Source organism: Lonchura striata, chromosome 13 (genome assembly GCF_046129695.1).
Source record: "Lonchura striata isolate bLonStr1 chromosome 13, bLonStr1.mat, whole genome shotgun sequence".
Lineage (NCBI taxonomy): Eukaryota > Metazoa > Chordata > Aves > Passeriformes > Estrildidae > Lonchura > Lonchura striata.
This window is the reverse complement of record NC_134615.1, coordinates 17,710,107-17,734,741: the sequence shown is the minus strand read 5'-3', so window position 1 is coordinate 17,734,741 and position 24,635 is coordinate 17,710,107. Positions and strand designations below refer to the sequence as shown.

The 24,635-nt window shown below is 36.8% G+C and overlaps 1 protein-coding gene across 1 annotated transcript in view; it reads right to left on the bottom strand.

Moving 5' to 3' along the window:
* The window catches only part of WWOX (WW domain containing oxidoreductase), a 483,433-nt gene that overhangs the window by 348,914 nt on the left and 109,884 nt on the right, over nucleotides 1–24,635 (bottom strand). Inside the window, exon 8 of the mRNA XM_021541209.3 lies at nucleotides 20,949–21,213. Coding sequence (XP_021396884.2) covers nucleotides 20,949–21,213 — 265 coding nt within the window. The remainder of the gene's footprint in view (nucleotides 1–20,948; nucleotides 21,214–24,635) is intronic.

The window sequence follows — 24,635 nt, the reverse complement described above, 5'->3', positions numbered from 1 at the left end:
TTTATAGAGGGTTCTCCATAAAATTGTGGAGCTCCAGGACCAGGAACACAGAGCCAGAAGCTCATTCCTACAGCTGAGCTGGATACTGGCTCTTCTCTAAAGGAAGATGTTGTCTTGTAAACCCTCTCAACATATTAACTTCCACATTCCAAAAAAAAACCCTACACAAATAGCACCTGGACTCCAAAACGTCAATAGAAAGGACATTTCCTGTCAATATTGAATGGAGGGTATGAGGGGATGTGAACTGTTTGTCTGTACATTGGGTGGAAGGGAGGTGGTTTCTAACAATTAGTGCTTTATTTGCCTGCATGATTTGGAAGGAAATGCTGGAAAAAGAGGAAAACAGCCAAACCAAAAGGAGTGTGGAAGTGCTACAAGCTGTCCAAACCAGGCAAACAAAAATAAAGCTGCTGCTTTAAAGGCACCTGAAGATGCCTTCAGCGTTCCTTTGCTGACAGCTGTGCTCATTTCAGGAAAGAATTTCTCTAAAAGACCAACAGGCCAATACTGCCAGCTTTCAGGAATATATTGTTTTGCTCAGGCAGAAGGCAACTTCAGAGTGTGAAGCTGTACAGCCTAGCTATGAACAGGACTGTAATAGCCTGCTCTGGGTACTTCAGGTCTTCAGAGCCAAAAGAGCCACACTGCCTGAGCCCTCTGTGATTTGCTGACCCTTCTGCTCTTAAGAGGTCCCCTTGGGTCCCCTGCTGCCACACATAATAGGCAACAAGGAGGCAGAGCTCATAACAAGACAGCTCAAGTGGTTTTGGAGAGAAATTACTGCCTGCATCACCCTGTTTTTCATATAGTTCTCAGCCAAACACTGAATTTGTTAATATAATATTTTATATAGTACATTGATCTCCAGAATGGGCTTGGATAACTTCTGGAAAACAAATAACAGATTTTTTGGGATCATAATGAGAGGCATTATATCTACAAACCATTATATCTACAAAGAAACCTGGGAACCATTGCTATGAGGTATTTATTATCTGACATACATAAACATTACATAATTATTCTTGAAACGGCCCAATTTTTGCTGATCTCACCTACTTTGGAAGATGTTTTGCATCTTTGTACATTACCACTGTAGTGGCCTCTCTGTGTGTTCAAGGCAGGAAACCAGGTCTGGGGTGGTTAATAAAGTAAGTGAAGCATGGAAATATGCAAACAAACCCTTGAGCCAAACTCTGCTCTCATGTATGTCAAGATTCATAGCACTGATCGGGGGAGCAAGTTTGGCACCTTTAGCTCACAAGCACTGAGCACAGAATTCCAAGGGGTTCATCATTCCATGTCCTGGGTGTCTGTTGTTTCCTGCTCCAAGAGTCAAATCTCCACAGCACAGAGCAGCCACATTTCTCACACTGTATATTGAGACTTCTTCTCACACTTGCTATTTCCTAATGCAAAAAATGACTGCAATAGTAAAGCTTGAAATTTAGGCACATTCATAATTTTGCTTCCTTGTCCCTTTCTCTGTCCTTTTTGTTTTGGCCCCTCAAGTGCCCACAGTGCAAACATGCAAAGCAATCCAAACAGCACCTGCCACATGCATCATAAATATGAACATTTCCAAAGTCTTCACATTAGCTACTCAATCTAATAGGCAGGATTAGACATGACATCAATTTTACCAGCTGATTTGTTGCTTTCTTTATCCTGGCTTACTTTTCTGTCACATCCTGTAAAAGAATTCAGATGTTTCTGCAAGGGTAGCAGCAGCAATACTGTGTTACATTTTCAAAGGCTGCTTCGTGCTGTTGTGTGCTACACAGATGTAAGAATTATTAACAACAAGCTGAGCCCCACAGTGTCATATGATCTAAATGCAAACCCTTGAGGACATTTATTTCCTCCATTTTAGTGGGTAATTGAGCCTCTAAACCACCCACAAAGACTACACTTGTAAAAATACTTAACCATTTGTGCCACAAAAATAGTGATACTGCAAAAAATGTTTTGCATCTATGAATATGAAAACTAGTAACAGTCTACAAAATGGATACTGAATCACCAAATCCAAAATGTGGTTGCCCACATTGAAATGAACTAACAGAAAATTATAAGCCAATCCTTAAATAACATTAGCAACAGTCTCAAAAATTAATGCAGTGTGGCTATTAGAGTCACACAGCATCAAAGACATCCTTTCCAGTGTCTCGTGCCTCATTTTGCACTGGACAGACATAAGATTCCCAAAAGGTGTATCATAGCTGAAAGTCAGTAAAAATAAGTCTAGCCAAGAATAGCTTTGCTGCTCTGTCCCTAGCCATGAAGGGAAGCAAAGGGAAACAAGTGTAGCTTTGGTTTTCCTTTTGAAGACAATCTCCTTTATAGCTGAAGTAAGGTTAGGCAGCTACAGAAATCATGCAACACTCATTTCTCATTAAAAAAAACTCTGGAAACTCAGCTTTGAAAGGAGTTGCTGAGTTTTTTAAGTATGTAAAAAGGTCTTGCAAACAACTTCTGCAGACTGTAAATCAGAATCTTTTGATCCTCAGTAAGAGCCAAGCAGATTGCCCAAGAAATGAACACAGAGCCCTGGCAGAAATACACAGAATGGGAAGGGTGAGTACCATAAAATTACCATCACAACAACTGCCCAACACCCTCAGAGTAACAAACATCAGAGCTGCACTAGAAACCTATGTCAGAGATTGTTAAATCTATTGTACCAAAATTACAGACAAATAAGGGGCAAACAAAAAATGAATACAAATCTCAGTTACCTCAAAAGATGCACTTCATGAAACCATAATTCCCCTTCCATCTAAAAGTCTCACAGAACCATGAGAACAAGATGATCTGTTGGGAGAGGGAAGGCCAAGGCAATCCTAGTCCTCAAGTGCATTTTTTAAACCTCAAAATACTGTGGAAAGTACACGCTGCCCCCCAGAGAAGTTCTCCTTCATGGCTTTCCTAATCTCTCATTTGCCTCCACAGATTTGTGATCTTTACTGTCATTATTAATACAGGTATTAACATAATCCAAATACATCAAGTCATCAGGGATTGGTGAGAAAAGCACAGACATTTGGAAACAGAATGAGAGCAGAAAGTCTCTAAATTAACATTCCCAACAAGGCAAGAAGCATTGCTTTATTCTAAAATCAATAAAACTTGAATATGCTTTTGGGTTTTGTTTTTTCTTTTGTTACCTAAAATAGCTCACATACACAAGACAACATCCTGATTAACTGATTAACAAATACAGAGAACTCACATCCCCGTACTTCTCTGAAAAACTAAGAGTTTCAGTTTAGCAATGTCTACTTCAAGCTTTTATCAGCACTAATTTCAATGAAAAAAATGGTCATAAAATTCTGAACAGAGGGAAAACAGACCTTAATTAAGCAAAGTGTTATCTCTTCCTATTATAATGAAAGCAGTGTTACATTTATATTTTCACCAAGATTTTTTCCCACTTAATGAAGACATTATCCGTGAGTTTTCAAAGTCACTTTACAAAAGAGCATTCAAGAGACATTAAAGTCAGCTTAAACTAAAAAGTCTTTTTGAAGTCAATAAACAATAAAAAGAACAATGAAAAGACAGCCTTTGATCTCTTCTTACTCTAAAGTCTTTAATTTCTGTTTTAATCTACTAGATGCATTAAGTCTTGTTTTCAAACATTTTCATCTGCAAAGTACACTGAGCTTGCCTTGATTTTTTTATTCATATATATTCTTACTGTATTAATGTACATTTCTCATTACCAGGGATGGGTGTCATCAGGAAGCTCTGCCACCAAAATAAACAGAAAAAAAAGTTTAAAAATTATTTTTCATTCTCTTCATTTTTAAAAATTCTTTAAAAAGAAAGGGAAAAAATAAAAGGAAAAGGGAAATAGCACGTTCAGCTTTGAAATTTCTGAGATCAAAGGCTATAATGCACATAGATTTTTTCAAAGGATAAATTATTAATAACGTGGGCAAACACATAGTGGTCAATAACATGGTCAAAGAATGGTAAGTTAAGAGCATCTCTCTGCAGCCAATTACAGTTTATCTGACCTGATTGTTTGCAAGAAATTCCAAGCTATTCACTGGATTTTTAATATAGCTTTAAAACCCCTTTTTAGCCAAGCTACAAAACCCAGACAAGCTCCTGACCCAGTTCAGCAGCTCAGCATCTCCCCAGCAGGTCAGGCCATGGATGTAAACAGGAGAATAAAAAATTGCAATGAATGAGTGTGTGGAAAGTAGAGGCAGAGAAACATCAGTCACCATTTTGCCACCATTCTTCCAGGTTTCTAATATAACCCCAGCTAGAAAGGTAAAAACTCTCTCCATACCTGTTCACCCTTGACACACATGTATCAGCCTCCTCAATTTCTAGTGGATAAATGAGAATACCCTTCTGATAGTTCTACCCCTTCAGAAGTACAGGATCATTCATGGGTAAAGCAGAACCACCACATCCTCCCTCTCAGCCCCAGATTCCTGGTGAATCCTGGGCCTCTCCCGACCTAGATTAAAACACCACTCCTTGTTTGCTATTGCATCATCCACTCTACCTTCCAAATATTTCTTTCACATTTCTCCACCTCCATTTACTGCTGAAGTTGACAGTTTCTGCTGATAATATTTATATGAGCAGCTATAAAGTAGTTTATTTCATAGAGACCACTGAATATCTCTCAAATGTGAGAGCTAGGGGCTCATTTCCAGCATGGGGTGACTGGGAACACCAAACCACTGGGCTCTAAATTTTGCCAGTATAAGAATTGCATCATTTTTCAGACAATACATTTAATTTTGATTCAAAAAAACCTAAACTCTCTGGGACAGATCTTCCCTAGGAAAGCAAACAACCATGCAGAAATTGAAGCAACATCTTTTTCTTCTATCAAGTTAAGCAACAAGACTAAAATTTTCACTTTGCTCGTGGCAGATATACTTAATAAAAAGAATCAGACTGAGAGCACTTTACTACATTCAGACTAGCCTTTTATTGATTTGGATGTGCTATGAGCCACATTATCTAATCTGCAATAAGCCATTTACCAAGTGCAATGATCTATGGGCTAAAAGGCTTAGATTTTTAGTTCCATTGTAGACTTTTTGATGAAATGGTAGATCAGCAGAGAATAATACTATAATAAGATTGTGAGGGACAGAAGTGTCAATATTAGGAAATTAGAAAGTTTGGCTTACTGTTTTAAATCCTCTTGCTGTTCATTTAAAAGCCCAATATCTCTTTTTCTAGACTGTGTCTCTATATTTAACAGGGGTCCCAGATGACCACAGGGTGTCAGGTTCACAGGGGTTCAAGGGCTCATGCAACTGAAGAAATTTTAATTTTTAAAGACACAATCATCCATCTGAGCACAATGACAACTATTTGGTGGAGCATGTGCTATAATTATATAAGGAGACAAGTTATGATGGTACTGTCTCCTTGCTGTTTGCCAAGATCCACATTTCATCCACTGCACAGCAGATTCTTGCAGTTTCCCTTAAAACAGATTTGATGCATTTTGGGCCAGAAGCTTTTCTTTACCTTTATGCACAGAGACTGAAACACAAGGCTGAGATCCCAATTATGTGACCTAGACATAAACAGAAGTGGACTTACACTCACTCCCATGTCATCATCATCTCTGCCTACCCTCTAATTCTCAGCTTTGACCACTTTTCCACATGGGAATTCTCCAGATGCCACCAGGAAATGCCACAGAAATCTCAAACCATTCATTTGTCTATTGTTCTGTGTCTAGCTAGGACAGAACCACACATCAGATCTGCTTCATTATTTTGCATTACTTTTGAATTGAAATATTTGATCTCCTCAACAATATATAAAGCCATGCCATAATTTCCTTCTCAAATTACTAAGCAATTAATGCAAAGCCAAATTCTTTGTGAAAATGGTTGCCTTTGGCTAACTTGGACTCAGAGGTTTGTGAAAAAACAACGCTGAAAAAAAGCTGTGCAACAGTACAGGTATCACCAGAATAGTATTTCAGGTTAGCAAAGAAAAACAAAAGAAAAATTCAGTGGCCTTTGGTTGACAGAAATAAAATGCATTGTTTAGTAGTAATTAAGTAAAAGGCAAAGCATTTTTATGATATTATTTTATCCATAGCTACATGGCAAATTTAGTGCATAGTTTCTGAGTAAGACTGACAGGTTACATGCCGAAGTGAATGTACTGAAGACATTAATGTCACTTTAAAGCAACTCAAGTTTTGACGTTCTCATATTTCTGTTGTACTGCAGCGATTAGGGCGCGCTGCCTCATTTTTTAAGAATTAAAAAAAGCAGCTTCACCAGATCAGCCTAGCACAGAACCTCACAGCACCTGGCACATGGTCTAGCACCAGGCAGCTCGTATGAAGATGTTATTGCACCTTTGCAGTTCTAATGGCCAATTATGACTCTATTAGTGCTCCTTGGCAGTTCAGCTGCTCCTGCACGGGCAGCCAGACCTCTATCCTCCCTTTCCGCTCCAGCGCGCTCGCACAGCTGCTGTCATCTCCAGACACCCAGGGCTGAGGCACTGCCTTGCCCACATAACTGCACCTGACCTTACAACAATTTGCTAAGGAAATACCTGCCTAATGGCACTGCGAGTGCGGCTTCTTTTACGCTCACAACGGCGCTGCAAATTAGAGACAACAGGATAAATCTATGACCAGCTCGCCAGACACTTCATTAAATCACTGTTCCCTTGCCTTGTAGAGCACTAATAGAATCACAGCCCTCGTTAGCTACTGAATAAAAGATCAATCACATTCTTTGAGAGCTCTTGCTACCAGCTTCCAGAGGAAACAAGGAAAAAAAAAAAAAAAAAAAAGAGACATATTTAGGATCATCAGTACGATTCTGAATGGCCTCACTGCAAGTTGGTTAAATTACCTTTTCCACAACTGACTCTGGCTGTAATACTCTGAGGAACTTGTTAAGTCTGCTTTCAAAAGCTGCTATCTAATATATGACTACCAGGCCCTGGTCAAAAGTTCATAATGTGCATATGTAAAAAGGTACTAAATTGCCTGAGGGCTAAAACCAGAGGAGTTTAATTGCAGCAAAATGCTGAAAATGGTCTGTTGAGGGTCTTTCTATTGGGATACTGCTGGCACTAGCTGATTGAAGTACAGCACATAAAAGCCTTACAACAATATTTCCTTAAATGCAGCTGAAACTGCGAGCACTTGCTAGTGCATATATGGTGTGCCAAGAGGCAGAAAAAAAAAGAGAACCCACTCTAAAACAAACAAAGATTTAAGGAGTGATATAATTCATAATTCAAAAGCGTGTGGATAAAAGGAAGAATTAAACAACAATCAGTATCTGTCAGTATAAATCATCTTACAGGCTCCATGTTATGGTGGGAACTGTAAGTACATATGTAAATATATTTTAATTGGCATCCATTAAGATTCACTGCAATGAAAACTAGGAAACAGCTTCCATCAATCTATTAATGACCACACTTGGAAACTTTATAAACAGTCACCTATGAGACTTAAGATTCTCCCTGAAATCCAATGACTTTGTAAAATTTGAGAATTATTTCTCTTATTATTGATATGATAAAGTCATGGGGTGGGTGGGGCAGAAATAAGGAAAAAATAAAGCATTTCTATCTGACTCCATTCAAGACATACTTTTTTATGTTGAAAAAGAAAATCACAATATAAATGTTTAGGAAAAAATAGTCATCTTCTGAAAACTCAGAAAACATAGCAAATTCTTCACTTAATTCTATACATTTGATTACCTCAAAGTTATTTTTCTATCAGCATTATTTCAGCTATTTGCACAGTGAACACAGGCAGAATATTTTCCCTTCTGTGTGGGCATTTATGAACATGTTGCCTGAGAATTTTGATTTTAGCCATTGACTACCATCAGAAAAAAAACAAGTGAGCATCTTAAAATTTTGCTTTTTTGGTAGGAAACTCCATGATTTACTCCTCAATATTTGTGTTACTATCTTAGACAAAATTTACCATTATAAACATTAAAATGCTCATTGTGAATTTCTCAACTCCTTATAATTTTTGTTTTTACCTTTTGAAAACCACATTTACATGTGGTTAAGGCAGTACAATGCAGGAAATTACATCAGGTCAGTGTAACATCCCTTCCCAGAGATTTCAGCAGGAATGTTATCTGCAGCCCAGATTTCGTTCATCTGCAGCACATATTGTCTTTGGGCATGTCATGGCTGAGAAAATTAATCCACAGCTTTTCATAAAGGTTTTCATATAAATGCCTATAAAACATTCTAAAGTAGCTCATCTAATATTCTTAAAGACAACATTAAATGGTCCAGGCAATTTTTTATTTGTATTTGAATGAATATTGTGTAACAGATAAAATAGCCTTTAGCCAGGCATTACTGGCAAAGTGGGAAGTGAGCACACTGCTGATAGCCCTGACTTTGCCCTGACAAACACAGCAGAATCACAGTCCTGGACAGAGTCCCTGGACAGGGACAACACAGGCAAAAGCATGAGAATTAGCAAAGACTTCAAATTAGTTCAAGAGACCTCTATTTCCAGTCCTGCAAAACCCACACACCAATATTCTGCAGTGGCTTTACTGACTGTCTCCATGGGAAGGCAAAATCACCTCTGTCTTCTGATACAACAGTTATCAGCCAAGTTTCATTTTACAACATAAAAAATTCCCAGGGCACCAAAAAGTCTAAAAAGTAAACCATGCCAAAGAAAATTGGTAATTCATTTACCTTACCTACACAGAGGAAGTCAGAAGTTTGAAAAACCACGGTTGTAACACAACAGCACTTACCCTAACAAATACAAGTAGTGAAAATGACAAACCAAACAAATGAAGATGGAACAAGCTTTCATTTGTTCACTGCCTACACTTACACAGTAAGGAAGTCATTCAAATAAGTTCAGAATATATTCTTGGGAAGGACACACAAATATCTCCCCAAGCATTAAGGCACAACAGACTACACACATTTCAGCAGAGATGTTTGAAGCAAATAGACTGACTCGATTCCAGGTCTAAGTCTCAATTTCAGGTCTGGACAACCCTTCCCTTCCTGCTTCCTATTGCTACAATATCATTAATTCATGGATGTGTCTGCCAGTAGAAGGGAACTCAAGCAGGAGAGCAAAGTTCTTTTTTTTTTATAATGATAATGAACAGCAGTGACCATAATTGGCCCACTCACATTTCATTACCAACCATAGACATTATTTCAGGGGAACAGATCAGCAGTTAGATGCATTTACAGGAATCTCTGCTGTGGACAGTGACAAAACTTTCATGAGTGTTCTGTCCCTAGCAGCAGAAAAATCCCTGAGCATCGCTCAGCTTTGCTGGCAATGGGTAGACACACAGAGTATTTGATTTTCCAAGACAAGCAATAGTCTGGATTGTGTTCCAAAGAGCCTAATTGACTTTAGCTGAAGACTATTTAAAACACCACATAACTGATTGTGGAATAAGCACATATGTAATTCAATAATGATAAATTTCACCTCATCGCCAAAAGTAAGCTCAGCTGTTGTTTCGATAAAAAGACATTCTATATTTAAACATTTCCTTTAGAAACACAAAGCCAAAAAGGAGACAATAAATATATATCATAAGTGGAACTGACAGCTCTGTTGATACTTTGTGCCATAATGCCTTTAAAAGTTGAAAATTCACATGCATTTCTCATCAAGGGAATAAAAGAAGTTAACACATCATTTTTTCCTCACAAAATCACCACTTTTGGTGTAAAGCTAAGAGAAAGGCTCTATTTGTACATAGTAATTCATCAAATGCAAGCAATGTAGTTCATTCAGCTCAGGTAACACCTTGTTCCTTGGCAGAACTGGTTAAATTACTTCTGTTTCCTCATTATATAAAATAAATTTATTTCCATGAAAACCCTTATTTTAGTTTTGTTACATATGAAAGAAAAATTCAATTTTTACATTTATGCCACGATATTGCAAGCAGAATGGTCACCACAGTGATCCACAAGAGGAAAGAGGAAAGGACTTTTCAGATGCCCACCTTGCAGATAATTTGGGACCTTTGCCTTGGTAACCTGCAATGGGGAATCCCTTTCCTACAGAGGCAGGACACTGCTCTGCCATGGGAAGCCTGACTGTCAATTGTATCATTTTGCAGATCATGCCACTGCTCCATAATTAATGCTGTTAGATAACCACACTATTTGAGATGGGATGAGCTTCTTGATTTGAGTAGACAATCAGATTCTAAATTACACTGTTACAAATTCATTATCATAAAAAATTGCCAAGATGCTTGCTTTACTTGAAGTGCTAAATTAGTTTTCTTGCAGTGGTAGTATCCATCATAATGCAAGTTTGACAATTCAGGACAACAATTTAATAGCAATGCTGTTCAGTGGAAAGAAATTGTATTTCCAATTTTCTCACAAAATGAAAAAACCCTAATTATATTTATTAATAGATTACAGTGAGAGACAAGATAATTCTCAGAAAAATACCTACATTCAAGAGTGTTGAACTTAAGTGAAAAATTTAATCCTAGGCTTTCCAAGTATTCTTATGCTCTAGCTTGTTAAATTGAAGTGTTCTTCAGGGTTTTTTGCATAATAGTAGGTACAACATTCAATCAAGAATCAGTGCTAATGTGCCAGTTCAGCACAAGGTTTGTCAAACTTCTCCTTTCCCAGCAAGCCTGGTGCTCAACACCTGAGCAAATGCTTCCATATCCAGTCAGGAGTCTCACAATTATTTGTATGTGCACACCCATCTATGAGAAAGCAAAGAAATGAGAAATGGTGTGACCAAACATTAAAAATAAGTTCACAGTATGTTTCAACTCTTACGTCTGCTCAACTCCATTTTTGGAAAAAAAGAACTCCATTTTTAGAAATATCAGCCCTTAAGACAGTACTGCTGGAAGAGATGGAAATCTACAGCACTGACAATCAATCTTGCATGTTTGGGACAAGTAGATCTTGTTTTTCAAGACAAACAATTCTCTCTACATATCAAAAGATACTTCATTTTTATTTAAGATGCATCATCCAACATAGCTATCTTTATCTTATTTCAAAGTGATGCTTTTGCAATTAATAAAATTCCTCAACTACCTTGTATAGATTTTTTTTTTTCTGGCATGCAATGAAGTCTGTGCTATATCCATAGTGATACTTAATAACTGCAAAAACATGTTGTCACTAAAATAATGGATGGAATTTGACTACAGTGTTTATACTTACTGACACCCTCCTTGCTAAAATAGGATTGATGCTACTGATCTAACAATTTCCTAAAAACAGCAAAATAAAGAGGTTGGAAAATCCAAATGACTCATGTATCCTAAGTTTCAAAAGGAACTTTTAAAGCTAAGTAAATTCAGAAATTCTCTGATTACAAATCCTCATACAGATTACTGCAAAACTAATATGTCTGGTATCATTTGTGGTGCACTTTTACACTGAATTAAGCACAATGGTTCATTATTATGACTGCCTTCCCTCTGAAGGGAATGAGTGCAAATCTGCTACTTTTTCACAAGAAAATCACACAAACATATCAAAACACAGAACCATTCTAATATTTCAACTGCCAGAGTCAAGTCTTTTTTTTCCTAAATCCTTTTAGATTCTTCAATTTGATTCTTGAATTTTATATATATATATATATATATATATATCGTAACAACTCTTAAAATCATACATTCCACTTTCTTCCTTTTTTGATAAAACTGTAGTGAGAAACTGCAGGCTTAAGAGAGGAGGTTAAGTAAAGGAAGAGGACAGGCAGGGCAGCACATCATCTCCCACTGGTGTTGGCAACAAAACTAACATAAAATTAAGGAAAACATTTTGGTTTTATTAATTTTTCTGGAGCACATATTCCCTTTTCTTCTCCTTCTTTAGAAACACACGAGCACTTTTCTAGAAAGGATGCACAGGGACAATAAAATAATTAAGACTACAGGAGAAAGAAGTTCAGGATTTGACCAGTATCTAACTCAATCCTTTCAGTAACTCTCAGATTAAGATACAATGGAAGGAACTGAAGTATAAAATGCCAGTGAATATCCAGTGGAAAAATGAATAGACTCCTTAAAACAGTCTCATCAAACCACAGACCCATTTCCCTCCACATGGAAATCTGGCCAATGCTCCAAGCTGGGCAAGGAACATCCTGCAAGTTTGAGTCTTGCCTTTAAGAAAAAAAATAGGAAATTACCACACTTATATCTTTAACACACAAAAAAAAAAATATATATAGAGACAAAAAATCAACAACACACAACACCAAAAACAACAAACCATCACAGCAAATTCCCCCAAATCTTCCTCAGGAGGAAAAAGAGATACCTATATATACACAACAAACTTTGGAATAGAGAACTGACAGGAACTAGAAGCACTATTAGCATCACAGTGGGATACCTCCCAAAAGCCTAGAAATATTCATATTTCTGTACATACACATACATTTTCAATAGCTTTCCTGGAAGGAAGTTTTTAGGAATGTTAATTCAGTTATGCAGTTATGTCCAGGGAATGCCAACATGATGATAAATGACATGTCACACAGTAAAAAACAAACAGATGAATCTTTTTTTCAGAAAACAGACTCTTATTGTGTTCACCTATCCAGGAATATGAACTATATTAAAGACTCAAGTATATTTTTCACCTCTATAGATGGATAGATATGTAGGTACACACACACATATATATATATACACGTAAAAATAGTAAGAATACTGAAATGGTAAGAATATTGAAAAAACATTATGTAGCACTCTGCATTTGATATACTTTATTATTTTTGGATCTTGCAAATATATATTTTTAATGACTTTTCTCTAAAAGAAGGGACTTTCTAGCTCATATTACTTGGATACTGGTGCTGTTTACTCTTCCATCTTTTTTGTAAAGTCAGAAGAGATTTCCCTGAGAACTTCAAATAAATAAGATATCCAGCTGCACAAACACTATACATTCTGTTAGATTACTTTGGCTTCCTAAGGAATATTTGACTTTCTCTGGATGTAAATGATTAAAGAGAATCCATCATCTGAAACTGATTGGTGAGCTGTTTAAAGTGGTATGGCACCTCTTCAAAGATCATAGAGTGAGAAATGAAAAGACCATGGTACAATAAAGCATCTCGGATATCCAAGGGCTTCTAGAGAAATAAAGTAACTAAGCACTGCATCCCACAATTAAGAAATAGTATTTTAATTATAGTTCCATAACATAGGATCTACACTACATTCTTTTTTAAAAAAAAAATCATATTTCATATATTCTACCCAGTCCAACAAAAGCTTGGTGTTTCCTGAACATCTATCCATTCATAAATAGAAACTTGAAAAAAGAAATGTGAGGAAAGATAAACCATGTTCTAGAATCCACAAAATTTATTTATTTATCACAACTCCGTGAGTTGTGATCAAACAAAATGACAAAGACTAGCAACATTCATTTATGTAGTTTCATTACTTTTACCATTTACCATTTTCATTTTGGCCTCAGGATTTTAACTTTAAGGATCAAAGAAATAAAATCTAACCCTCATCTGAATTTTTTTTTTCCTGACCTTCAGATGTGTGGATCATCATTATGCCCAGATTTTCTGGGCAACCTGTGCCAGGGCCTCTCCATCCTCACAGGGAAACAAACCCGCCCTTTATTATTTTGGAGCCATTCCCCCTTGTCCTGTCATTCCATGCCCTTGGGAAAAAAATCCCTCTCCAGCTCCCTTGGGGCTCCTTTAAGTACTGCAAGTACTAAGGTCTCTCCTCTTCCCCAGGATGAACAACCCCCAAAAAAGACTTTTTAGGGATTATTTTTCTATAAAAAGTGATTAAAAACTCACTGCTAGTTAAAAACTCAAACTTTATCACTGAATATTTCTGATTATCTTTCTAGAATGCAACAGTTCACTGGATCATTATACAAGAACCACAGCACATTGACGTTTCTTTGATTACAGTTACCTTGTTCATAAAAATTTTATCTCTATTACTTTCTAGTTACTAAAGCAAATAAATAATCCTGTGATTTATATGCTAGCTGGTTAGCTAAGGAGGTCTGCACAGTACTTTTATTTACAACAAAATGTGTAAGTGACCTTGTTCAGGCTCACAAATAAAGAACTCTAAGGTCACAGGGAGGGTTGAGTGGCCTCACCTGCAGCACCTGGAGGATCTGGGGTGAAAAGGGAGCTCAAAAAAGCAAAAATCAATGGGGAACTCTGGGCACACTCACATTTGGTCTTCAGCAATGCACAGTAATACCAAACACCAATTTTCACTGCTCGCCAGGTCACAAAGATTAGGCAGAAAATACAGGATTATTCTCTCAAAGTCATTTGGTTTACCAGACCTTCTTAAAATTATACATATAACAATATCTAGCATAATCTGAAGGTGGGTTAAGAGTGGACAAAGGAAGACCAGCAGCAAAGATAGAATTCCCACCTCAGTTCATAGTTATGTTAAGATCCAGGCAAGAAAATATCAAAAAAGTTCAGACCATTGCTGCCACTTTCCCAAGTTAAGACATATGTTGGCATTAGCACTAAATAAATGCATGAAATATAGAGGCAATCTGCTTCAGCTTTTAAAAAAATCATCAAGACTTAATTTCAAACTAGATTATTCCCAGCAAAAGTTACTGTTGGTGGCTAAAGCCAGAAAAAGCATAAGAACATGTATGTTTATAGTTTTTGGGTTCTATAAGTCAAGTATGTGATGCACCCAAAAAGTTCCTTGCAGTGTATTTCCTCTTACATTCTTCTTCCCAATTATTGCTCACAAAGCTCTATGATAAATTATTTTGCTGTTTTCTTAGCAATGCTTGTCAAAAAATATTAATTTATGTGAACTACACAAGAAAATTCTTTGTGTGTGGCCACAAAACCAGAAGTGCCACAAACCTGTACAGAACCAGAATTTTAACATGGTGTTTATGGAGCAAAGTAGCACACACTCATTTTGACAAAAAAGACCTTATTTCTAATCAGTCAGATGGAAGGGAGGCCAAGAGGTTGTACATATAAATCTAGAAGATTTTCTAATGCTGTTTTATTATTAAATTAGCTAATTTCTTCCCTGACAAAAGAGAATAAAACCATGCACTGTGAAAACACTGATTCTCACAAAGAGAACCTTTTCTTCCCCCACAGACTTCCACATCTTTTTGGAATAACTCACATCAAAAAAGAGATTATCTGTACAGCAATATGTAAAATAAATGTGAAAATCAAAAAAGGCCCAAACCTACAGAATTTCACTGCCTAATGCTTTTAAAAAATATATTTTTTTATGGTATCTTCAAACTCAGTTCTAATTTTAGTCATCTTTACCCACAGAGAATCAAAGCCTTCTTATTTTTAGTTGTTGCAGTAGTTGATCAATTTTTGAGCAAAGAACACAACACTACCATAAGGATGAGGCAAATTCATAATACTAATAAATTCATAGTATAAACATAATAACAAAGTAATAGAATATTGATGACATAAATAAACCAAAGGTAAATGGACAAAAAAAATCCACAAAACTGAACATCCTGTTCAGCTGTTTCTATCAGAGGGCAACACCATTCCTTTCACCCAAGCACCTCAACACTCATAACAGAAATTTCCTTCCTTATGGTTTCTCAAACACATTCTGAGCAGATCAATGCTGCACAACACCTCAGAGACTCCACAGCACTCCAGGTGCACTTCAGCTCCATAAGTGATGGTGAGTAAAAGAGAAGAAATAACAATAAGAAAGGGCTTTTACAATCTGGAAATATAGGGAAATATTAATTTTTAATTTAAAATTTTTATGTAATTATATGCAATATAAAATATCAAGGACTAAGTATTTCCCTGCCTTGCAACCCACATACTTGACAAAGCCTGTTGAAATTCTGCAAGGATCTGGCAGGGAGAAGAAGAAATTCCTTATTTCCTCCACGAAATTACAGGACAAAAACAGAGCTGCTCCCCAAACAGCTATGGGGACATGCTGGACATAGAAAATTCCGTGGCCACTGCTGGCCTTGAGCACCACTCTGGTCACTGCAGTCCTGACCTGTTCACTTCGGCACAGGGATAAGTTTCCATAGAGACTTTCCATTCCTGTGGTGTAGGTTACAGGGGACAAATTTAATTTGCCCTTACATTTCATGCTACATTTATTTTAGCAGCAAGTTAAAGTATGTATCAGTTAAATGTAAGTTTGATAATAAACTAGCTTATATTACATTTTATTGCTGGATAGGACACACAGAATGATCAACAACTACTTTAGAGGCATCTCTTTACCATCCTATTACAACAAATCAAAATGTTCTTCCACATAAGCCTTCTTTCCTTTTACCCAATTCAGTCAATTATAAATAGGAGTTTTGTGAAAGGAAACAATCAGGGCTCAATAAAATAATTTTCCCTCCATGGTACTGGAGGTAAGGTCCACAAAGCTGCATGTTAAAAAGGAGAGCTGTGGCTTAGCATCACTTGAACATTTACACTTCAGGCATTAATCCATAAACCAGAAGAACTGCTCATGTGATTTATTCACTCACTACAGCTGCTAATATCCAATAGGTGACTATTTCCCTTTCACTCTCCCATCCTCCTTCACTTCCTGCCCAGAACTCAGCTGAGAAAAGAAAATGTCATTTTGATCAAACCTGAACTGTGACGCTCTTGTCAAAAAGAGCTGCCTCTTGCTTTTCAAGAAACCCCAGTGTATTTCCAGCAGTGTCTTAAGGAAAGAGAGGCCAAATTCTGTGCAGGAACACGCTCACACCCACCCTGCCCAGGCTGCTCCTGGCTGGGCAGGCACAGCTGAGGGCAGAATTTGGCCTGAGCTGTGAATTCAGAACTGGAAGCCAACATCAACCCACCACAGCCCACACGGATCTTTGGACAGCAAAAAATGTTTGCTTGGAGTGGGAATTCTATCCCCAGCTCTAAGGGTAATTCCAGCTCCTTCAGCAAAGGAGAAGGGAAGAAGGCAAAGAGGTGATGAGGCTGCAGGGCCTCTTTTGGGCTTCTATCAAAAGCAAACAGATGTGATCATTAGGTTGCAGTCACTCCTGTAGACGCAGATTGATTTCTTGCCAGAATAACATTTCTGAGTTGATGTTAGATGTGCATGGAAATCATGACATGAAATTTAAATTCAGACACTTCCAACTTATGGCAAAAGCAATGCCAATGAAGCAATTTTAGGCACTGGGGTTTCCTCCTGCCTGTTTGAACACTGCAATATAGGGCTACTGCCTTAAACAGCCCTGGGAAAATACCCCACCGACAAGAATTCATGGGTTTATATAAAAATTAGACATGTAGAAGAGTTTTGGGCCCTTTGAAATATTCCTTATAATTCTCAACAGCAATAATTTAAATACAAAATCCAGTTCTGGGAAATTACTATCTTTGGGGGAGAAGGAAGAAATCAAAGCGACCTTCAAGTATCAGTCTCTTACACAGTGAAAAATTAAGGGCAGAGTTGTCTTACTACTTCTAAATGCTTTTAAATGTGACAAGTTGAGCTTTTATAAATGTAATTGATATCTCAGCAAAAGAACCAATGTTTTACTCCCAGCCATTAAAATGGGGTAACACATCTGCTAAAACTCCAACACAATGGCTGGCTTTGCACTGCAACAGGAAATGTAACCCAATAGTCTCAGAACTTCCCCAAACCCCAGCTATTTCTTAATGTAAAAGGATTTGAAAATGTAGCTCACTGAAACATCTGTTAAGCTCTTGCTACTCTAACACATGATATTCTTTCTGCTCTGTTACCTGCCAACAAAAATATTTGGGTCTATGTAAGACTATTACAAGTGTGCGATAATGGCACTCTGCTTATAATTTTATATGCCCTTGTACACTGAAAATCACCTGGGGGTGACACCAGATACCACACTCAGTGTAAGCTCAAAACTTACAATAAATGTATTTAACTTTAGTCTTGTATGTAAATAATGATACATCAGATGGGTTCTGAATGACTAGCATTTAAAACAAAAGAAAAAAAAAACCCTCAAACTTCTCAAGTCAGTTTTTGAAGAGAGAGGGAAAGAGAAGAGTAAAAGAGGTAGAAAGAAAAAAAAAACTCAAAACCCTAGAGCCTTAGATCAAACCAGCTAAATATAACCATGGCCTACAAAGTTACCTTCAGAGCTTCTCTTCCAATTTGTTTTTTACAGTGGCCACTTGTTTCAATTTTAATTATAATCCAAGCATCTCCAATTCACTGTGTAACTATTTAGTGGTAAGTAAAAAAGGGCCCTTTTAACATTAGTAGAGCTACAGTTACGTCAACAATAAAATGGCAATTCATTTGCAACTATTTCTTTCTATAAAATACTTCTAAATTTCTGTGTAGAAATCTTTGTGGATTTTATATTTTTGATGGGAAAGGAAAGAATAGTCTTCAGTTTTCATTGCTCTACTTCAAACTACTTCCTGGATACCACAATAATACAAAAAGGCCTTAGAATCAGGTATGTGCAGCTGCAGTTTCTGAATGCATGTGTGTACATATATATATATATACAAACATATATATATATACACAAACATATATATATATATATATATATATATATATATATATATATATATATATATATATATATATATATACAAACATATAGATAGACAGATATAGATATATAAAAGACTCAAGGAGCCCAGTAACTCAGGACAGAGCAAACAGTTTCAAAGTGGCTCCAGGAAGGATTGCTCTCTCCACACACCAAAATTCTGCAGCAGCTGAAGCTATAGTCTCAGAGACCAAAACAGCTCCAGGCATTTCTGTGTGGCTCCTGGGCTGCCCAACCTCCCCTCTCCCCACACAACCTTGTCTCCAAAATCATCTCCAGTGTTGGGCCCAGCTCAGCTGGAGCTGCTTTAGATGCTGCTGCATCATGCTGCATTGTGCAATGCAGACATCCTTGGAAAGCTCAGGGAGAGCAGCTCACCACCTTGGGACTGCAGCTGTAAAGCTTTGAGATCACTCCCAACATTCTGACCAAAACATTCATCTAAACTCCAGGGTGAGCTGCCACAGAAACAGGGAAAGGAAGCCCAGAAAAAGATCCCCAACAAAGTCTATACTGGGTTGATAACAGCACAATCCCTAAAAAAGAAGCAGCAGCAGCAAATCATTTGCTCCCTACAAGCCTTAAAATAGAACCTCTTACACTGATGATGTTGAGAATTTCAGCTCAGCTTGTTTGCATACCCATGAAGGGGCACTTTTCTAGTTTTACTGGCTGTTGAAACATTGGTAGAGTTCAGGGGAACATAATTCATATCAGAATATGAGTTGTAAAACTGATGCTTAACCTCAGCCCATACCCTCCATCATGACATTCAAATAACCTCAGTGAAATACAAACATGAAGGACTTACAGAAGTGATTTGGGTTAGACCAGAGTCCACTGTTATTGAGTGCTGATATCTTTGTCCTGTATTTTGTATTCTTCTATGTAATACTCATTAATAGACACTATTTAAAAATCTATCAATTATTTTAAAGAATTTAAAATTAACATCAATGTTTTGTTTTGTTACTTAGAGGATGAGATTCCCTGAGAAACAAACACAAAAGGTTCCATTTGTGAAAATATGTCAGAGTAAATAAAACTAACAATTCATAAACAGCCACAGACTGGATCCTTTTCACAGAATTTTGATAACATTCACTTACACATTCTCAGGAGAACTTAAGAATTTGTTTTACAAACAATCCCTAACACAGCAGAGACCTGGTTTTATAGGTCCTGGTCAAAAAAACAGGCCTGTTGAAAGATATTATTACTCGTCCCAAGGTGCCAGAGCACTCAAGTATCAATCTTGTGGACATAAATAAGCTTTGCATATGTACAGGCTGCAAAATGTAGCCAGAGGTTGGAGGTGTGAGGGCTCTCCTGAATGACACCTGGTCAACACCAAAGTACTTATATTTTTTCTCCACAGTCTTACTGAAGATCCAGTATTTTTCTTTTATGGACACATAATCAGATTTTTAAACACCCTCTGTTTTCCACACATGTAAACCCAGTATAAATTAAGATTCTGCAGGGATATGGATCTTTTCATTTTCCTGATTCATAGAAGCAAACATTCAAGGAAGACTCCTTCTCCCTGCTCCTCTTTTTGGGAACACCCTTCTTGGTCAGTGAAAAAGGAATGAAAAACAGCCTAAATGTTAAAGGAAGCCAGTTCTCAATGAAGTAAATGTCATTCTCTGCCTAAAAAATACTCTGGACTCCTAATAAATAATTGGCTCAGCGGTTCAAAGCACCAAAGTAACCCCTCCAAGCGCTGGAGGTGCTGGAAATTCTTACATAATAAAGACTCATAACCTTGGCAATGAAGAACTGCAAAGCCTTTCATTATGTCATGGTTCCAGTCCAAAACCCAATGGAGACAAATGGAAAACACCCATTGTCTTCAGCACTTTGTAAGAATCAAGAAAATTGTTGGGTTGTTGCTTTTTTTTAAATATGAATGAAGGTGCTTTTACCACTGAAAGCACTTTCCCTCAGCCATTAATAACATCTGTAGTATCTTTTCTAACTAGGGCATCTGTTTACATAAAAAATGCAGTCAACATATCCCACTTAAAAGCCAAAGCAATTTTTTTGATGTTTTACGTATCCTGAGCACAGAAATAACTCTAAACTATCCCACACCTAAGACATAGGATGTACTTAATCACAGTGAAAATCATATATGCAAACAAGGTCATGCACTCCATCTTAGAAGGTTCCTTTACAGAAGGCTGACAAAGTAAATCTCAGGTGGTTGAAGAATTCTCTTCCAGAGAATTGTCTGTCCTGGCAGAATTTTTGCCATTAAAATCAGGATCATGGTTATAAAGGGCAAGAGGTAGATACAAACAGCTGGATTTTCACAACTCTTCTGCCCCGATTTGAAAAAATGGAGATGCACAAAAGAGTTTAAGGCATTCACTTACCATGGACTTGGTGAAAGGTCGAGCCAAGGTGAACAGCAGAGTGTACAGCCACCAATTGCGATGAATGGAGGAATAAATCATATTTCCAGGATGGACTGAGTTGGATGTCACCCCGTGGGGAGAGAGGCGTCGGTTCAGCTCGTTGGAGAACAGGATATTGCAAAGCTTGGAGCGGTTGTAGGCCAACATAGCCCAATATTCCTTCTTGGGTGGAGAAAGCAGGCTGAAATCAAGCTTTCCAGAGGAGTCTTTAATTTCTGTAAATCTGAGAAGCAGTAAATATGCCTTAGATACCCCAGAGTTAATTTCACTCTCATTAAGAACAATATAAAATGTAGACAACAGAGTAGATCCTGGCCAGAACCAACATAAAACAGCAGCTTATTTAGCAGCTGAAAGCATCTACTGGAAATTGCCTGAGACCCAAGGAACAGTCACATATAATATGGCAACAAAATTATTGGATCATTATAAACAGCAAACAAACAAAAAACAACTCAGAAAACACTTTGATGGTTTTAAGACATTGTATGTAACTTACAAATCACTTTATTTTAAATTAAAAAAAAAAAAAAAAATTTTGCCATACATCCATAAAAGCATGATCAGACTGGAGGAAATAATGTAGGATAAAATAATTCTGAACTAAAAGCAGAGCAACCCAGAATCTTTTCTTTTCCCATCCCCTGATCATTGCATCCAGTGCTCACACAGAGCACACTTGCATTTAAGTGTTCAAGTAACTATGGATGAGTCTCACTGCCTCTTAAGCTCTTTTTTAGATTAAAAATTGATGAATATAAAGGGGTTATAACCTTGGTAACTTGCCATCAATAGTCTTATATGTTTAAAAGATAAATGTAAACAAAGCCAAAATGAGCTCTGGCAGAGCATAATGTTTTTAAGTATACCCATGGCATGGCTGAACACAAATCAAAGTAACTAGTTGACGTTTTTTAATTGGGTCTGACAGAGTCATTAAACACCAGCTGTTTGTTATTAAAAAAAAAAAGGAAAGAAACAAAGTAGTGAATGTTCTAAAGACATTTAGATGAAAAAAAGGAAATTTCCATAAAGCATTTCTCCTCCCAGTTCTTACAATTTCATTTATTAATTTACTTATATCTTAATATTAGAAAATAATACTACATTTAGTTACAGATCTATGTTTCATTCAGGGGAGCTACTAAAAATAAAATGGATTTAGCAAGCTCTTTTTAATACTCAGTTTTCAAAATCAGCTGGGGAGAACAGGGATAAACATAATTATAGTACACACTAGAAAAATGTTTTAAAATATCTTTACTAATTTTGCATCTCATGCCCAGAAATGAAGAGATCAGCTGGAATTTCTACATTCATTCTGTGAGCAGAATTATAATACACTCAGAGAAATGCAATGCAGTATTTGAACTCAAGAGGAAGCCAGGATGTTCTGTGTCTTGCACAATTAGCCCTTCAATTTCAACAACAAAATTTCTCTTTCATAATTTTCAGTTAGATAAAATACATTTCTGAAATTAACAGGACTATTCTGGGAGGAATCTCCTATATTCGTTCCACAAGTAATCACATACGACACCAAAAATAATCTATAAATAAAACTCTTTGTGTGCTACTGTATAAAGGAAACACAGTGGCATATTTTGAGTCCAGTCCTACAAGTGTGATTATGTGAGTCAATCTCAATGAATTCAGGGGAATAATGGGCTGTACAATCAAGTTAACAACACAGAAATAAAGCCAGAAAGTCAACCTACTTATTCTGATTTTAATATTATGTGCTTAAAGTACCCAAAAGCTTAATTTAAACAGAACTCATTTGTGCTGAATCCAGAGATGTAACTAGAAATGAACAAAGAGCAAAAGAGGCAAATAAATATTTTGCCTTGGAGCAGTGCAGGATAGCATTTTCTGTAAACATGGGACTTGATTTTTCCCCTAACAGGGGGTCTTGACTCCAGCAAAAAGATCCAGTCAAGGTTTATGGAAGTAATTAGATACCAACACTTCTGTTTTACGACATGGTTTAAGGCTCAGAGTTCTCAAGTAGGTCAGAAAGAACGACCACCTAATAATACCTAACTAACTCCTTACATAAACTTCTTCCCATTAAACAGACTGGGGGCTGGGGAAAGCACAGTTATTTACAATGATCAGTCTAAGTGATAAGATAAGCTGCAAGATGTTATTTGGACTCCTTAGAAAAAGGGAAATTTACTAGTTGTGTTAATTATTTTATTCAAACATAGACTGTTACTTATTTCCTTATAGGCTTCTGTCAACCTTGGCTGATCTCTCTGACTTAGCAATGAGCACTTTCAAAATGGTTTCAAAAACACAGATAAAGATGTCCAGAGATGAGAGCCCTGGTTACACACAACACTTAATGCAGTGAAAAACAAAGATGTCATTTAAAATACTATCAGAGATATAAACTTACAAGGGGGAACAAGCAGCTGACAATTCAACATAATCTCCCATTAAATAACAGCTCATTTATACATATCCCATTGTGCCCTCCACATCTGGCAAGTGATTGGAGTTGGCAGATTTATTTCTAGAGCTATCTCGCCTGCCCTGCAGTAGCTGCCCTCACTCCTAACAGGACTCTGCTACTTGCTTTCACAAACCTGGTGTGATTTGCAAAGATAAGGATGTCCAGATTTTGTTACCACCTAATTACTAGACATTTCATGTCTTTTAACAGTGGGGAGGATTATTACTGGCATTTTCTATTGCTTCCTTTCATTTCAGCCATCATAAATTTAAAATGGTAAAAGTAAATCTATCTGCAGTGTGTCATTTATACCATAAGCCCCTGTGTTTGGAAGTGATAAAGGTTTCAGCCCGACCCTTGGCTGGTCTCTCTCTACCAGGTCCCTGGGGTTACATTTTATGGAAACATGATTAAAAAAAATAAGCTTCATTCTGGGTCACTAAAACATTTCAGAAATATGAAGACAGAAAAAAATAAAAAAAGGCAATCTCACATTCTTCCTTTTAGTTTGCTAGAGCTGCTGCACAGGACCAAAAGTGAAATAGAAATCAACAGTAATGTTTAAAGCTGGATGTTATAGGCTTAATCCTGAAGTTCTTGAACTGAATCAGCAAGGAGTAAGTGGTTGGTGCCCAGTAAAATTGAGAACTGGGGCATTCATTTTGCACAAGGAACTTTATTTAAATCAAAACCATATTTTCAGTTATTAACACAAAAACACAAGCACATCTGAAATAAGGAAAACCTCATCAACATCTTTTTTACCAACTGCACTTTTCCTGGCAGCAAAATAGATGAGCATCTAACATTTTAATTAAAAAATTTACCAAAAGAGACATAGCCAGATTTGCAATATGTATTAACTACACTACTTCCCATTTTACAATTATACAGCTAATGTCTGCATTGAATTCCCTAATTTCTCATTATAAAACAACTGGATTTCATCTAGCAGTTTTTAATTGCATTGTTTCTCCTGCTAAAATATCTGCACATTCCTTTTGCTAAGATGTTGAAGTTGTTGAATGACAAATCAATATAGGTCATGCCATTCAGATTTAATCAATTATTATTCCATCTCCTCACAAAATCAATGAGTGGTCTGAAATGCAGCGAAAATCTGCATTCACACAAAGAATGATCAAAAAATATCTACATACTGTTATACAACTAGAACATGCTTTATC